This window comes from Calonectris borealis, chromosome 21, assembly GCF_964195595.1.
Source record: "Calonectris borealis chromosome 21, bCalBor7.hap1.2, whole genome shotgun sequence".
Classification (NCBI taxonomy): Eukaryota; Metazoa; Chordata; class Aves; order Procellariiformes; family Procellariidae; genus Calonectris; species Calonectris borealis.
This window is the reverse complement of record NC_134332.1, coordinates 1,457,577-1,475,524: the sequence shown is the minus strand read 5'-3', so window position 1 is coordinate 1,475,524 and position 17,948 is coordinate 1,457,577. Positions and strand designations below refer to the sequence as shown.

General features: G+C 56.0%; 1 protein-coding gene across 1 annotated transcript in view; it reads left to right on the top strand.

Moving 5' to 3' along the window:
- RGS3 (regulator of G protein signaling 3) overlaps window positions 1-17,948 on the top strand; it is a 63,699-nt gene that overhangs the window by 29,839 nt on the left and 15,912 nt on the right. Inside the window, exon 10 of the mRNA XM_075170233.1 lies at window positions 8,052-8,174. Within this exon, the coding sequence (XP_075026334.1) occupies window positions 8,052-8,174 (123 nt within the window). The remainder of the gene's footprint in view (window positions 1-8,051; window positions 8,175-17,948) is intronic.

Here is a 17,948-nt window from a genome sequence, read left to right as displayed (position 1 = left end):
GTTTGCATCCTCGAGCTGTGTCCCAGATGCTGGCAAGGATACGCTTTGAACAAACGCCCTTTAGACTGGACCACAGCTGCAGTGAGGGGCAATACTGTAGCTTGTATAAACGTGCTTAACTCCATAGTCTTCACTGGAGATGTCCCAGCTTGGTCCATAGGAGCATTAATTTCCCAAAGCGTTCTTTGTTACTCCTGAGCATGGCTAATTTAATGCCCTTAGGGATGTGGTATTGCCCATATTCCCAAAAGAGCAAGGAGAACCGAGGTTCCCATCTCTGAATGGTGGAGAAGAGGTTTACTGATGGTAAGAGGACTTTAAGGCTCAGGGACGTGCTGTGATGTGGCAGATGTTATACACCTGGGTAATTTTGAAGTCAGCTGCTCTGGACTTGTCATCAGAAGAGTTTGCAAGAAGCTTTTCTGGGCACTGTCCTGGCAGATCTAGAGGACACTTAGGCAGATGGTTTGGTGATAGGGAAAAGGGCAAAAGGGCTGGTGAGGGGGTGACATCAAACCTACGCAACCCAGTGAACAGCTAAGGCGAATTTGTTTAGTAAAGAACTTAAGAAGTGATTGTTAATGGAAGAGAGATAAAGAGTATGGATGGAGCACAACTAGAACAGATGTCCTCACAGGCACTTGGCTTGATATGACACAACACCTGACCTGAAAACCTAGAAAGACAGGAAATTGGTGTAGTGCTTAATAAATAGTTAACAACTCCGGTCTGAAACCTCAACATCATCATCTGTGAGCGTTGCTCTGCCAGGGAGGGCTCGGGAAGCCTCGCTCTTGCTTAATGGAAAACAATCGTCATTGACACGGTAGAAAACAGCAAATCATGCCTGATAAAGTGTGCATATGACTCGAAATTTGGGGAAGTAGGAGGTGATAAGGAGGATAGTTCAGTGATAGAGCAGTGGGGGTTAGTTGTTAAGGTGAGTGAAAGCTGATTATGTGTTTTCCTGTGATCATGGGGAAAAGGGAACCGTACACACAGGTCTGTGAGGGTCAGAAGTGACTGATAAAAGCTTGTTGGGGGAAGGATCAGCAGCAGCCATGAGCTCCTGCAGCAGAAAGACGGCATCAGTAATGATAAAAGTTTGAGATTCAGTCAACTTTCCCATTCCTTTGTTCTCTGACTCCAAAGCGATAGCCAGAAGACTTGCATTTTGGGTTGAATTTGTTTCTAACTGAAATGGGATGGTTTTGGCAGGGGACCAAAGCAAAGGAAGTTGTTCCCCTTTTCCTTTTTCCCAGCATTAAGGAGGATCTGGTGCCCTGGGTTGGGCTCTGCTGTTGTGGTTTCCCCCATCCCGGTTACTCTGTTCCCTGGCAGGGCTTGAGCAGCCTGCAAGATTCTGATCCCTCCTTTTCAAATGCTCCATCTATACTTTTGGTTCTTAAGTACGAGAAAATACCCGCAAAAATGCGATGACAAAAAGGCCAGTTCAGAGGCATGAGCTCAGAAAACCTCAAGGCTGCGAATGAGACACAAATGACTCCAAAGCAGCGCTGGCCAAAGGCCCCAGTCTGCGAGCCCCCAACACAACTCGCTGCAGGAGGGTTTTCACCACAAAAAAGAGCTGTGATTTAGGAGTCCCTCAGCCTCACCTGAACACAAAATCCTGAATTTTGTGCTGTGACGGTCACCCTGCAGATGCCAGAGCACTGCAGGGTGGATATAGTGGGTTTTAAATTCCTGGTAGGAGAAAAATCAAGTGTCAGCTGGCATCAGGTGCTGCGTGCAGGGTGGGAGAAGGTAGAGGAGATGAGCGTTCGTCTGTGAAGCGCACTATGTGCTCTGTGGAAACTGTATCTCAATTTCCTCTAATTTGTAATAGGAAAAGAGATGATGTTTGCCAGATTTGTGGGTTGTGTTATTTGTCAGATGGGCTTCTTGTACTGCCGTAAGGTGATGGATCCTCTGGGCTGTGGCGCAAAGGGCACCGCAGACAAGGTTAGAAGTGTTGGGATCGGTCATGCCTAAGGACTTCAAGTAGAGAAAATCTAGACGCAGTCCTTGCGGCTGCTCTCACCAGTTTTATTACATGAATTTGAAGCACACTGAGCGACCATGAGGTGTATTCCTCTGCCTTCCTCTTCCTGCTCCCAGTCCTTTTCAGCGTAAGGGGGGACTCCCTCTCCTCCAGCCGCTCTGCTGGTGGTGGTCAGGAGATGGTACCAAGTGAAAAACCCTTTCCTGCTCTCTGATATTTCCTTTGCTTCCGGCGTGTCTCGCAAGCAGCGGCTCGTTTCTGGGATGCCGGAGAGGATCACCGAGCAGGGCTGTGTCCTGCGCCGCAGTGCAGCGGCGTGCGTCGCCTTGAGGCACCCGGCTCATGTAAAAGCTGGACAGTCAATCTGCACATGCTGAATCCCTCTGCCGTGTCACACCCGCAGCAACAGCTTAACTCTTTCCAGAATAGAGGTTTCCATTTTCCTCCATCCAAAGGTCCCAGCCATTGGATTTCTCTGTGCGTGATGCTGAGAAGGCTGAGCTGCAGCCTGAACCGCCGATGCAGTGAGATAACCTCAGACCAAGGCTGCCAACATTTTGAAAAGTGCTTCTGAAAGATGTGATGTGCAGATTACCCAAATGCTGAGGCATTCCTGAAATGCAGCCCTACCCAGCATCCCCATGACATGCCCCAAATTTCAACTGCAGCTGAAACGTTCACCTGCTTCAAGCCAGCGCTCTCCTGGCATATACCTGGAGCCAGAGCACGCAAAGCGATGGCCGTGGAGCTGGTGGCCAGGCTGCTCCTCTGTGCAGACAGATCCCTGGGCTCTGTCTCCTCTGCCCGTGCCCTTTTACCTGGGTTAGATGATGTGGAGTGACACCAGTAGCAGAAGTCCTGGGCTGGCATAACCCATGGCCTGGGGTGTACCCCCAGGGCAGCTCCTGGGCAGTGTCAGCTCCCAGTTCTGGTCTCTCCGGGCAGAGCAGGGAGTGCTTGTGTCCCAGCTGGAGAAACAGATAAACAGGGGCACTCTGCTTCCCTGGCTTTGTGAATCTTTACACAGTTCAAAGTGAATCTGAGTTTTGAGATGAGCACAAAATGTTCTTTCTGGAGCAGTTGTTCTTAATTTTTTTCCCCAGCTTTAATTCTGTGGTCACATTTCCCAGATGTTGGCAAAAAGAAGAGCTGATATGATGCGGTTACAGTACTGGAGAGATTTTAAAAAGGCCCAGGCACCAGTGGGTAATTTCAGAGGGGAACTGCTGTTCCCTGGGGCTGGCTGCACAGGCTGGAGCTTGCTCTCTTGGGGGCTGTGCTGGGGGAAGAGGGACGGATAGCTCTGGGGCTGTGTTTGCAGCGGGTGGGTGAGCTCAGTGTTACTGTCGCGGGGGCTGCTCAGCTCTGAGCCCTCTCGCCTGAGAGGAAAGGGCGTTTGCAGCATGGGAAGGCAGTGGACCTGCTCCCTGTTTGCCAGAGTGGTGTTTGCATGGGGAGCTCCAGGCCGGGCTGGGGGTTCCTGTGAAGGCTGTTATCTGACGAGCCACTTAAGGACGACCTGCTGGCCTGCGAAAACAGACCGAGCCCTGTGTCCTCGTTGGCTGCTCCAAAGAGGGTGGAAAAGGTTCTTCAGGCTGGGTTTTCCTCCTGGAGGCTTAGCATCCTCCAGGCTGTGCCATGATGCAGTGCTCCTGTGTCATCGCTCCTCCATCTTCTCCCTCCTTAGCAGCAGCAGCATCTAAGTGCAACAGGGTCTGACTGGCCCGGGCTGAGCTGGAGCCACTGGTGGCTCTGCACCATGAAGTAGCAGGTCCGCTTTGCTATCTTGGTGCCTCTCCTGATCCACAGGCAGCTGTAGGACAACGAAAACCCATTTCCTAAGAGCCAGCCCTTGGTGCCACAAGGAAGGATGGGCACATCTATCCTTCACCTTCACCTATAGAGCTTCCCTGGCCCAAAAACAAGCCACACAGCAATGAGCCACGCTTCTCTGCTGAGATTGCTGTGCCCCGCAAATGGCAGCTCCATGCACATCATCTGCTCAAGCACCCTCGAGATCCTGTCACCTTTTGTCATCCCAGCTTTCAATAGGACCCCTGCTGTTACTGCCAGTGGTTGTTTTTTGGGCACCACCAGCATGCCCAGCAGTCCAAAAATCACAGGAAGAGACGTGGTCCCCCACGGCCCCCCCAGCACAGCTTAGCATGGGAGCAAACTGAACTTTCTCATCAGACCTAGCTTCGTGGGTCATGAAATAACCAGCCAGCAGTTGCCCATGTTTTGTGCACAGGATATTCCCAGGGCTTGCTGTTTCGCCGGTGGAAGGGTTGCTCTGCGATTTAAAAGCTATTGTAGTCTGGAGCCCGTTTCCGAGGTACTTCCCCTCTGGGATCTCTGCTGGGTTTGGCTGTGGACCAACGCTCTGAACGTTCGAGGCCAGGGGCCGGGCAGAGCTGAGCTGGGCTGCGAGCCCTGTCCCTGAACCACTTTGCCAGAAACCCTGCAGAGGAGGGGAGCCTGGGGAAAGGAGCAGAAGTGCATCCCCCTGATCTGCGGGGGCAACATCCACCCAAGGACCTGACCACCCCCGGGAGCATGTCTGCTAGCAGGAGCTGGGGGAGGTGGCAGTGAGATGAGACCCAGGCCAGGCTGGTCACCGAGTTCAAGGCTTTGGAGGTGTCAGGCTGAGTCTGGCTCGTTGTTATCATTCTATCTTAGCTTTGCAGTCATGTAGGGCCACGCTTGTGTGCCAGATGCTGTCGTGCTGGGTCCTGCACAGAGGGGCATGTCTGCAGCGTGGGGTATCGGTGTGTAGGGTCTGGGGGCTCTTCCTGTGATGTGGTGCCATTCTCCGGGAGGTCCTCGGCTGATTGATGGCCTACAGAGCCAACAGTCCCTCTTCGGCTGGTGTCTGCTGGGGTAACCAGGAGCTCTGCCGGGCCAGACCCCTTGCCTGTCATCTCCCCGTGCTCCTGGGTGCCGCGGGGCTGGGGCTCAGCCTGGGGGAGCATCTGCAGGGGTGAGCTTTTCCCATGGAGCAAAAGGGACTTTTTCCTGCGGTAACAGGGCCCCTTCGGGGCTTGCGTTGGCCAGTCTGGCTCCTCCTCTGCGATACATGCCCTGTGTTTTCCCCCTGCTCTCCCATGGGCAGCACTGGCGTGGAGTCTGGTGCTGGTGCAGGGTCCAGCACTGCCCTGGAGCCGTGGGCTCACCAGAGGCTCCCGCGCCAGCCGGCACGCAACACCTGCAATAACATGTTTTTCAAAATGCTGGGGTGAAGGCAGTCAGAAAGCAACTGGCAGCCACTTCAGTCGCTCGCTTTATCTGGTCGCAAACGCCCCCTTCACGCCATCTGCATCCTCCTTTCCCAGCACTGTGAGATTAAACCCTGTTTTCTCTTTGTAAATATTGGCAGGCGAAGCGGCAGCCTCCCTGAATGAAAACAATAGCGGGGAGGCCGGTTCCCAGCGCGAGCCCTGAGCGAGGCAGCGTGCACAGGGCACGGCGCAGCCCCGGCGTTAGCCGACCTCCCTGCTCCAGCCTCCCCGCTGCGCGGGAGTGCTGAGCTGGGCAGCTCGGTCCCCTGGCAGGGGCTGGGCTCCAGGGACACGTGCCACTGGTAGAGCTTTATCCCATGTAACAGTCAGTCCTTCACAGGTCTGCCCTCCCTCTGCCTGGATCCCAAAGGGCTTTGCAAGCAGGATCCTGTGCTTTAGAGGCAGCCGGGGGTGCTCAGCCCCTGTGGGTTGGGCTGGCTCTTTCCCCAACACAGTTGCAAGTTATTTGGGGGGAGCAGGTTGATGGAAGAGGGAGAAACAGAGTTCTTCCCTTGGGAAATGTGTGTTGAAGAGGTTAAATATCACTGCGAAGGAATAAAGTGCTGAGATCTCACTGCTGTAGCGCAGAAATGATAGTAAAATATGTACAGATTGGATAAATGCAATTTTGGCTGTTCGTGCCCCCCTCAGCCTTGCCCACAATACCCAGGACGCACCTTGGGGCGGTTGACTTTCTCCTCTGCCTTTGGGAGCAGCGCGCAATGTCCTCTCCTGGCTTTAATATTCTCAGGCTGCTGGGGCCGGGGAGTCTCGCCAGCTCGCTGAGGCTGAGCGGGAGGGAGAGGGCACTTTGATCTCAACAGCCAGTGCCGGCTGAGCATCGCTTTATGCTCAATTCAATCAAAGAGATGGGGACTGTAATTGAATCAGCAAGGGGCTGCAGAGCAGGGGTAGGTGAGCTGTGCATCGTCGTGAGGAGACGTCCTTGGAATTGCCTTAAGCCTCACGCTGGGGGAATTGCAGAAGCTCGGTAGGGATGGGGGTGTGCAGTAGTTACAGCATCGATGTGGGCACTGGACTCCTTGCAGGTGCGCTGATGGCTTTTAGGCTCCACTGAGTCCTTCTTGTCATTCACTTCTGGCCCGGATTTCCAGCCCAGCAGATGGGTCCTCTCCTCTGAAAGCAGGAACAATTAGGTGCTTTCCTAGGGAAGAGTGGATATCACAGTGGTACAGCCTGGTGATCTGCTGGCATGGGACTGGGAGAGACTGAGACATCTGGGATGGGAAAGAGCACTGTGATGCTCTGGGGGATGCTGAGAGCATCACTGCAACTCAGGATCTGGGGGGCAAGGGGGAGCCCCGCCACCTTGTGTCCCTGAATCACAAACCTCTATTCCATTTTGATAGTGCTCGGTAAGCCTGAGCACGCATTTTCAATGTTTAAGCCTGTTTGTGCTGTAGGAATAGATGTGGTGATGTCCAGACGTAAGAAAGATCAAATACTCTTTTTCCTGGAAGTCTTCTTGGAGGGGCAAAGGACTCAATTAGAGATCTGTTTTTCTAGAGGTGACATGGGAGGTTGGTTTATTTACCGCTTTAATAGGGATTTTGGATTAAACATGAATGAATTAGCATCCAATGAAAACAGTGTTTTAAATGGTGTGACTACAAAGCATTTCCCCTTTTGGTTGTGTTGTGTCTCTGGAGTCACAAAGCTGCAAGTTCCTTAGTTCTCTCTGACCTTTCTGGGAAAAACAGGCTAGTCCTGCCCTTCTGGAAGGAAATCCTAGGGGGAAATGAAAGGCCTTTTTCATGCCCTTTAGTGGAAGACTTTTTTCTTTGCAGTTCTGTCCTAAAGTTCTGCTTTTTTTTTTTTTTTCTTTTTCTTTTCATGTCTGGCCACAGAAGGAGATGATCGAGCCATGGGCATCTCTGGACTCTTTTTAAAGTGAAACCTGCAAAATCCCAGTGGGCAGCAAATGTTACTAATGCTTAATTTTTAGCACAAGAGATGAGTGGTTTAAGGGCTGGGAGACATCGAGATAACTTGGTCAGAAGGTTTCTTAAATGAGTGGGACTTGGCCCAAAGAAAACACGTCAAAGAGGAACAGGTCCATATCAAAAAGGGTGTGTGCAGGGACGGGGCTAGGGCACGAGGAGAGGTGGGCAAGCTCTGACGCTCAAGGCGGGGCTCAGCTGGGGTGAATTCCCATCGTTTCTCTCAATTCCTTCCTCACTGCATGCTGCTCGCAGACAGTGAGTGACCAGAGCTGAGCATCATCCTCAAAACAACCCCTGATGCGTGCTCTAAGTCAGGAGCGGAGCAGGTGAGGCTGGTCTGGAGCTTCTCCTGAGGTTTGCCTTCCTCCCAGCCCCACCCAGCCCAAAGGCGCTTGTTTTCATCAGTTCACGCTACGGCACCTCATTAACGTTTGCATACAGCAAAGAGCAATTTCCACCCTCTAAATTAGCTTAATAGGCACGTTTCCACTGTGGTGGCACAGGGTGCAGAACTGCTGGTGCTCTGCCTGTGCCTTACCACTCTGCTCCCACTTACTAAAGCAAAAGTCTGCTGCTCTGCACCGTGGCAGCCTTTCACCCTCTGTCTGGAGGAGATTTCACCGTGAAGCTGATTTCCCATCTATTTTGCTTCCTCGCGCCCAGAGCGCAGGACACCAGTGCGAGCTCTCCCGTTATGCTTACATTCGTCTGGTACAGTGTGTTGGAAGCAAGTAGTTTGCAAACAAAGCCAGGGCCTGCGACACGCAGCTAATGACCTTCTCTCTGCCTGTGTTTCCTTTACGTCAGAAGTCGGAGTGCTTATTAAGTTTGGAGGCTTACTCCCAGGAGCAGAAGAAGAGGATCTGCTGGTGCCTGGCTGAGAACATCACCAAGCAGCAGCATCCGGCATCAGCTCCTGCAGAGAACAAGGTAAGCGACCCACGGGGGAGCTGGAAAACCCCGCTCGGAGCGTCGCGGGGCTCTGCCTGTGGCGGGGGCTTTGCTTCAGTGATGCTCCTGCCAGGCGAGCTGCTCCGGAGCCTGGTTTTTTTGCCAGGTGAGGAGCGAGTTTTTATTCAGGCACTGCTGCGTCTGCAGCTTCCTGCCCTGCTCGGGGAAGCAGTTACCGCATTTGCATCTGCTGACCCGAGGCGACGCAGGCTCCAGCGAGCAGGCTGCTTCTGCTGCCTCCCAGCATCTGTATTTGGACAGCTGAGACCGCGCAACCGGGTGTACGGCCTTCTCCGAGAGCTCGGCTCTAGGGCAGGACTGAATGCAGAGGGAGAGGTTCAGGCCGTGATCTCTGGGTCCTGATTAAAAGGCCGAGGTCATGGGAGCAGTGGTGCGAAGATGTGCTCCTTCTGTGCGCTCAGATGGGCGCAAGCTTTTGATCTGAACCCCACAGATGGCCTCAAAGCACAGAAAGGTCATTTGATGAGTGGTTTTTTTCATACCTAGCAAAGCTCTTTTCCCACACTGAAGAGCCTCGCCCGAGAGCGTTGTTTCAGCAGTGCTGGCAAGAGAAATGTGTGCGTGGAGTGGGTTTGAAGCACTGTCGGGCACGCCTGCCCTGCATGGACGTAGTTAACATCTCCAATCTGCCTGGCTTCGGGGCTGGAGCTGCCACCACGGAGCTGTCTGGGACAGTGGCAATCTCTGCTGGAGTCATCCCGTCCCCGGGGATTGGGTTCGGACCATTGGTGGGTGCCCCACTGCTCTGGGAGAAGAGAAACGCACTGTGCTGAGTGTTTAAAGAGCTTTAAGTGAGGCAGATGGGGATCTCAGGGGTAAGACCACCCGGACACCTCCCCTTGGCTGGTGCGTGGTGGTGGAGCAGCTCCTGCCCCACGTCGACGTGTGGACACAGCCTTGGTGCGTGGTCCGGTCTGGCTCGAAGGCAGGCGACTCGCTCTCACCGTACGTGTGGGCAAAAGCAGGAGCAGGCGGCGGCGCTGCTGCCCGGACCCCGAGGCAGAGCGATGTGGCTTTTGCTCTGCAGCATCCCAAACTGGGTCAGCGCAAACATCTCCGCAGGAGACAGAGCCTCCGGATTCCTTTTCCTGCACGTTTCAGACATACTAAAATAGCAACAACATACAAAGCCTGAGAACCTCGTTACCGACCAAACCTCTAGAAATGCAAATGGCCCAGGGCAGCTAATTCAGTGAGGTGACAAGACTCTGCCATGTCTCTTGTTTTCTGACACAGTGCCTGGGCAGGGGGTCCCAGGCGGCTCGGCGTGGGGGGGTGCATGCGACGGGGCTGCTGCCGGGGGCTTGGCATGGCTCTGCTCTCGGCTGGGTGCGAGCCAGCCACGGGCTGGGGGATCCTCCAGGGCGAAGCTGTGCAGGGACATATTCAAATCTGAGCATCTCAAATAGATCCTAAAAGGGGGGATCTTGGCAGCTCTCCATCACCACATGTGCTCTGGGACCGTTTGGGTTTTCGGGTGATGCTGCTGTTTGCGCTCCCCACCCCAGACTCTGTGTTCATGGCAGGGTGCAGGATTTTGGCTCTCTGCTAGACTGACAAGCCCTGTGGCTCAGAGCAAAGCCCTGGAAGGTGTCTGCTCCCCATATTATGGAAGGAGCCTGGCTACTGAACAGGTGAAAAAATACTCTAGAAGCTAACATAAACCTTTCTAAGGCTTTTCTGTGCCTCAGTAGCCAAGAGGGTGCTCCTTCAGTCCCGTGGAGAGCCAGCATGGGCTCTCCAAGGTTGTGACGGGGGTTTTGTCTCAGCTTGCCAAAGCTGGTGGAAATCCCACTGGTGGGGTATGGGACCAGGAGGAAGAAAAGGAGCACGAGAGCAACCACCAGGCACTTAATTGAGTTTATAGCACCATTTCCCATCCCAGCAAGGTATAAACTGCCCAGGCTGCAATTTTAAAGCAAATCCTGAAGTGCGCGAAGGAACAGCGTGGGGAAGGGAGAGCAGCCCTGCATGAGGCTGCAGCCCCCGAGCGGACAGGCAGGGATGCTGGGTGGGCGTGCAAGCTTGGAGCAGGGTGGGGGGCTGAACATGGGGCTGGGCTGTGGGCAGAAGCCCGACAGGGGCGAGCTGCAGTTGGGGCTGCTGTGACCAGTCTGGTTTGTTGGGCAGATGTCCCTGGGGATGCCAGTGCAGCAGGGGGCAGGAGCTGGGAAAATCAGTCGCTTTTTGCAAGGGAGAAGTGATCCATTAGCTTTGCTTGTTGCTTACATGTCATTTGATACTAGGGCTATTTAAGGAAACAGAACAGTGTCTGTGCTCTGTGAGCAGACAAATTAAGCTGGAAATATCAGCCTCTGCGTGGCTGATTTCTGCTCCAAACAGGAATCTGATTTGCAAAGCCTTCAAAACTGCTCCAATTTGGCAAGAGGCAGCTCATCTCACTGTGGCCGGAGCCCAGCCGAGGGTATGTGGGCTTTGCTGTGCGATGGGAGCGAAGGGCCAGCGCAGCCTCGGTGCCGGGCAGAGATGTGCCATGTGCCAGCTGTGCGCTGGAGCTGGAGAAAGAGACACTGTCTGAGCAGCCTCTGCGGCTGCTGCGCCAGCGTGCGAGCTGGGAATGGCTCTCCCTTCAACATGTTAACGCTGCTGTTAATGCCGTCCCCGAGTCTTTCCCAGAACAGATGGCTTGAGATGGGGCAGAAGGTCCCCAGTGGGACGGTCACATCTGGAAAGGAGAGGCTGAACTGGCTGAACCGGTGGAAGAAGGTTGCATGGTGCCAACTTCTTGGAGCTGTGGGAAATCAGACAAACTTCACTGAGTGATGAACCCGTCCTGCGGGCTGCAGCAGGTCACAGGAGTTGTTCTGTGGTTATTTTCTCCACCTGCAAAGCCTTCCCCACTCTCGTCCTCGGGTCTGGGTCTGCCCTGGGAGGCGGCTCCCTGCCCCTTGGCTGTGCTGAGCAAGGAACTGTGAAACACATCACCAGGGTGACCCAGCTTGGCGACAAATGTCCCCAAATGGGGAGGACTGGAGCCTGGAGGTGGGCTGGGGCTGGTGAGGAACCACAGTGGCGGCAATGTGATTATAGCAAAAGCAGCTTTATGAATTAATCGAGTTAGCGAGGCTGCCTCCTTGGGCTGAATAACGACCATCTGCACAGAGCACGGCGCTTTTCTTAACCTTGCATCGCTGCACTGGTCCTGTTTCCAGCCCGGCCCCGTGACGAATTGCATTAGCACAGCTGAAGAGATGGCAAACTGCAGAGCAGGGGCAAGGACGAGGCACCAGGGGCTGGAGCTGCTCCGGCTGGTTTGGCTGCCAGGGAAAAGAGTAGTGGCACAACACCCTGCTTGTAACGAACCTGCTACGACCATCTGATTCTCACTGCTTGTTTCTTTGTGTCTTCCACACTCAGAACGGCTGATTACTCTTCCTTCTGACTCCGTGACCTGAGATTACCTCGGAGATGATGGCTGGCTGTATCTGAAAGATGTAGATTATCCTTAAGCTAAATAATTACGGACACTTTGTGGTGTGGACTTTGGGCCGTGGGAGTCCAGGACGGGCGCTCCCCTTGTTTCCCGTGGGAGGTGGTGGATCCTCAGCCCTTTTCAAAGCCCGGCTGCCAGTCTCTCTCCCATAGCTGCTGACGGTGCGAGCAGGCATGGACCGATCCTGCGCCCCGGCCCTTCCTGGCAGCGCTGGCTCCGGTGCTGGGAACGCGCCGCCGGCGGGTGCGTGGCTGGGAGGCACTGGCCGGCCCCTTCCTGGCCGTCCCGCTGGTCAGGAAGGGCAGGGCTGTTTTTCTCACTATTTACAGCGTGCTTGACAAGTGCAAGTAAATGTGCTGTCAACAAGAGCAAACAGCGTGTAATCGAGGGGTGATTGAAACCAGGGCCGGAGCGGTGGTGCGGGGAGGGCTCTGCGGAGGGCTGCCGCGGCGGAACGCGGGCGGAGGGGCGGCCGCGCTCCCCCGTGCGCTGGCCCCGGCGCCTGCAGCGTGGGGAAGGGTGAGCGTGGGTGACCCCTCTCCTGTCCCATGCCCTGCCTCCTCTTCCTCGCCCCGAGCACCCTGGTGTGCCCCAGGCACCCACCGCTGTGCACCCACATCCCTCTGCAATCCCTGTTCCCCGGCACCTCGCTGCCTTCAGCAGCACCCCTTCTCTTTACATTGGGTCATCTCCCAGACCTTCCTTTGGATGGTGGCTGTGTACACCCTTGAGCTGGCACGGCCAAGGGGCTACTGGCATAGGGGTGGCCTTGACAAGCACTTGGGTTGGGGACAAGTGGGGTGAATCTCTCTCTGACCAGGGTGCTTCACTCAGCGGCAGTGTAGTCAGAGCGCGATCGGCTGTTCGATGGGGAAGGAGGGGAGGAATTTGCACCTTCTCGCTTTGTTTTTAGCCCAAAGTCCTTCCATTTTGGGCTGGGAACCTGCTGCCCCGTCTGTGCCAGCTCTGCTCCAGAGGGTCACGCTCGCCTGCTGCCGTGGCGCAGACCGGGCAGGGCACAGCCAAGGGTGCAGGAAACCTGGAGCTTCATCAGAGCCTGCTTTTCTTCCACGATGCCAACGTGAGAGCTGGGCAGGGCTAAGCACATCACAACAGCACCCTGACCCCAGCCACCCCCCTCCCAGCGCCTCGCTCGTGCTGTCAGGGTGCTCAAACGGAGGAGAAAACCTTGAGGTTTATTCTGCCCCAGTAAGGGTTAAAGCATCAGCTGGCAGTACTGCCAGCTTACAAAAGTAAAGCAAATAAGTGTGTTGTTCCACGCCAGCGAGCACAGCCCGGCTCTCACCCTGGGCCGGAAAAACTTGTTACTGAGGAGAGCCAAAGGCCGTGAATTCGGGAGGCTGCAGGACCAGAGACGCTGTCCCCCTGTGAGTCAGGCTCCGGTTCAGCTCTGTCCACTTAAATATCTGCAGGAAACTGTCCCTGCCAGGGGTCCCTGTGCCATCAGAGCCCACGGGACCCTTGAATCCACGCTGGTGACCTCGATGCACAGTGACACGTGGGGCTCACCCTCAGCACCCGACGGGCCAAGAGAAGGACAAGACTTTAATTCAGCCGGGACAGGAGTTGAAGAGGTAGCAGTAGGGGTGAAGCAGGCTGCAAACATAAAAGAAGTAGATGCAGTTTGAGCTACCCCAGATCGATCCATCCTGAGCCATATTCTTGCTGGGTTCGTAGCCCTCTTTCACGGGAACAAGCCCCAGATGCACCCAGGGCATCGAAGGCTATGCGGGGGGATTTTATAGCTCCCTGTGAGGCTTCAAAGCACGTCTCAAACATCCCCTTATGAATTTAGGGATCTCTTTACGCAGTAGCCTGACTGTTAGTTCTCTGCAGTGCAGGTGAGCCTGGATGAGTGCTGAGGGGTCCTGAGGCTGATCCTTCACCCCGTCATTCCCTTCTTGCACATCAGTTTGCTTCCAGTCCTTTGGACCCCTAAGAGCAGGGATGGGGTGCAAAACCTGGGGAGGCTGGGGTTCGCCTGGCTGTTCATGTGGGGCTGGATGGGGTCCTGGGTCTGGGTACTGGACTTCTTAGCATCTCCCCCGGCACCGAGCCCTGGCTCCATCAAGCTCGGTTTCTGGCCCTGCTGGCTCTTGGTGCTGGCCCAGGTGGCATGGAGGTGCCTGGGGCTGCCAGCCCAGGACAGCCGCTCGCTCGGCCTCGGTGCCGCTGGCTCACGGGCTCCCAAGACACGTGTGTGCTGGGAGCGAGCGGGGAGGGACGACCGAGCAGATGGGCCAGCTGAGAGCCGCAGCTCCGGCTTTATTTGTTCGTTTGCTTAGCTGGGCTCTGAAGCCGTTAGGAAAGCAGACCTCTCCCCTCCGGCAAACACCGGCTCCCGTTTCTCTGGCGCTGTGTGATGTTCTCCTGGCCATGTCCAGCGGCACCAATGATCCTTCCCGCACCCCCGAGCAGGAGGGCACGGTGGTGTAGCAGGGGCGCAGGCAGCTGCCGGCACTTTCATCATGGCCAGCGGCATTTTTAAACCCTCGAAGGTCTGTTTCTCGTGAATCCTCGGAAGGGCTGGTAAGAGCGAGCGTGCTGGCCGGAGCGGTGCCGGCAGCCCGGGGGGGTGAGCGGTGCTGAGATCATTTGCACGGGGTGGTCAAAGGCACAGACTAAGTGGTTTAAGCCAGCGCTGCTGTGGTTTAATGAAGGTGCTGGAAGTGCTTTGGTACAGTGCTGCCTGCGAAGGGGGGACGCTGCCTGTGCCAGGCAGGGCTGGCACCGTCCGCTCGGCTGGAGCGCTCCTCTCCTGTGCCCAAATGACTTCTGTTCAGGCTAGTTGCCGATGCTCTTCCCTTCTAGCCTGGCGGGGGGCTGCGAGCGTGTGGTTGAGCAGACTCTGAAGCCAACTTCAAGACCTCCTTGCAAAAGTTACTCGAACCCTGATAACTTTGCAAAGCCAAAGGATGTGTTCGAAATGCCAGGGGGCTCTGGGTGGTGATGCCCAGAGTGATGTGGGATTGGGAGGCATGGTTTCATCCTGCCCCCGCGGGGTCCCCTGGCCCTCCATGAGGCTTGGCGTCCTGCCCTGTAACAAGCACCTTCCTGATGGAGTGGCAGGGCAAGGCTTGACAGCATGATTGCAGGAGGGTTGCATTTGACTTGGGAGCCACCAGTGTTGGTTTTGGTACCATTTGGGATTCCTCCGTTCTGTGTGTGGCTCTGGCCATGGCCCCGCTGGTGCCAGTCGCAGGCAGAGCGGCTCTGCCAGGTCCTCTTCTCTCGGTGGTTGTTTCCTTACCGTGATCTGTGCCAGCAGCAGCAACGGCTTCCAGTGCCGACCTCGTGGTCCTGTTGTAAGTGATGTTGGGACGGGTCCTTCACAATGGCTCTGCAGTGGCTCAATGCATCAGCTCAGGCTCCTGCTCTCGCCTCCCTCATCCTGCACAGGGAGATGCTCTGCCCCTGCAGATAACGCTGCAGAGATTCCCCCACCTGACCAGCACCTTGTTTCCCCCGGCAGGGAAAGGATGCTGAGGGTTGTGGGCTGAGTGCCAATGACGGGATCCGCTCCTTCCTCCCCCTTTCCCACTCCTCTGGTTTCTTACTGCCAGGGATATTTATGGTCCAGACGTCACCTCGCTAGCCTCCAGCACCGCGCTCACCCCGTGGAGCCGGGCTACCCAGGTTGAGGAGGGTTGCAGGCAGTAGCTGGTGCCCAGCTTGAGCAAACTGGAGCTGCATCTCCAAAACGATGGACACAGTGCGGTGGGTGTGTGCAGCTTGGATGGTGGCTGGGTTGGTTCCTGGCTGAGAGGGGCCAGGGACCCTGGCCTGGGGGTGCTCTGAGTCTCAGGGGCAGCTGGGCACCCTCGGTGCGGTGACATCCCTGGGCTGTGTGCCCATGTCCCACAGACCTGCAGCCAGCCAGGTGGCCTCATGGATCAGGCACAAAACCCACCAGGCCCAGCTCCCTTCGCCATTGCAGGCAGGATAGGTGCCGAGCACAACTGCCAGGGTGGCCGTGCCGTGTTGCTGCTGTCGGTGATGGCATCATGTAGCTGAGCTTAGCTCCGTGTCCAGTGAGACCAGGTGAGGGAGCTTTGACGTTACCTGTACCACTGCAAAGCTGTGGCTACCTGCGAGGAAGAGGAGGCAGCACATTTCCCCTGCTCTGTCACAGGAGCATCCACGAGCCTGCAGCTGGCTGGGAGCAGGGGCACACGTGTGTGCCTGAAGTCCGTGCTGGAGGAGAGCCGAGCACAGCAGTGAGCAGCCATCAGCGAACGGTGGCTGTGGTGCAGATGACCACCGGCGAACGGCTGTGCTCCCACACACCGCTGTGCTCTGTCTCCGTAGCCATCAGGGCAACTTGCCTGTCTCCGTCAATAAAGCGTAATATCGGGAGAAGACACATCCAGCCAAGGCAGTCGGGTTCCCAGTCTGTGTGTACGGCGTTGTCACGAGAAGGCACTGGCCCTTGCAGGAGAAGGGAAGGGGCAGATAGTCCTGCGTGGGCTGTCCCCCAGACGAAGACCATACACCCTCATGCATGTTTTTTCTCCCCGTCCCTGCCCGTTTGGGTAGAGATGCTCATAGGGGATTGCAGTGCAGAGGGCAAAGCGCCACGCTGCAGAGCATCTCCCACTTCAGAGCTTTTCCGTAGAAAGTAGTTTGGGAAAAAACCCAACTGCAAACCTGCAGCAGAGTTTCATTTAGCAGGAAGCACCGGAATCGGTCTGCGGCTTGGTGTCGCTCGGGGGCAGGACAGGGCAGGAGAAGGGGAGCTGCAAAAGCGAACGCAGCAGGTTTCAGGGGGGTACATAGCTCTTCCTCAAAGCAGAGCGGTCATCCACTTTTATCAGCAGGTAATAATGCCTCCAGGGCTTGCTAGCAGAGCCGTAAATAGCACGAGGGGCACGAGGGAGCGGTGTCTGGGAGAGGCTGGGGCGGCTTCAGCTGCCGCTTGACACGGACATTAATAACTGCAGAGGCAGAGCCGAGCGCTGTGCTAGCATCTGCTGAGCTGCGGCTGCGGGCACATGTCGGGGCTGGGGCCGCCGGAGGGAGATGCCGCTCGCTCGGCCCGTGCAGCTGGGATGCAACTGAGAGCCCGGATTTGGTAGGTTTTACTTTCTAAGTTTGCAGCCTGCGGGCTGTACCCTTCGCTGGGCAGGATCCGGCCCTAGGTCGAGGAAGCAGCGCAGTGCCGTCGGGAGCACTGATGTCCTTTTAGATCAAAGGCGTCTGGTCCGCTCCCCGCGCTGGTCCTCCCGCACCCCTGGGCTGGGTTGGACCTTGCTCTCTCCTGGGGGAACCTGTGGCTCCTGCCCGGCTTCGTTCCCTGCCAGGCTGGGTTTGAAGGGTTGGTAACGAGCAGCATCAGGGGGGAACGAGAGGGCGTTTGCAGTGATGGGGATTTTTGAGGTTCCTTTGCAAATTTGGGCTGTGTACGGCTGTACCATCTGCATCGGCTGGCTCTCGCTGCGGGAGCGGCGTTGCAGTGCGCTAGCAACGTGGGCTTTCTGCTCCAGGGCTTTTACAGCCTTTTGGAAACCCTCTGTTTACTGGCACGGGGGACAAACCAGTAAATTCAGTCTTTACCACTGAAATCAGAGCTGTGTGTGGGCTTGTAGCCTCGGTGGGGATGGAGGGCACTGGGCAGGGGACAGGTCGGGGTCCAGAGCTGGGACTGCTGGGGCGGCTGCAGTTCAGGGCTGGCAGCTCGGTGCTGCGGTGGTAGCAATTCTATGTTAACTCCAGCTGCTCCCCCATGGCGTGGGGAGGTTTTGTCCCAGGTTGTTTGCTGACACCTTCAGCAGCTGATCCCAAAATGCGGGGTGCAAGCTACACCTGCAGATCAGGCTCCCTCCTGCACCCCCTCCGCTATGGGTAAAGCTGTTGCCCTTGATTAAGCATCGGCTTCTGTTTACTGCCGTGTTGCAGGGAGCGGAGCATCTCTGGGGAGAGGTGCTGAGCACGGCCACTGCAGTGGCAGGGCTGGGCGATACCCCAGTCAGGCCCCGTTTGCAGAGCAATCAATTGGGGATGACAGTAATGGGGTAACGGGATTAGCGCAGGCTGCTGACGTGGGATCATTTCCTCCTGCAGAGGAGGACTTCTCCTTCCAGACCTTTCAAGCCCAGGGTTTTTTGGGTGGTACAAATGCTCACACCACCACGGGCGTCTCATCGGAGGCGTATGTCCACCCTCGCCACCCTGCCCCGGTGCACTGTTGGATCCTTCTCTTCGGGTTTATACATCCGTGCTTGCTTTTGCTGTTACACTAATTGCTCTGTATCAATTAT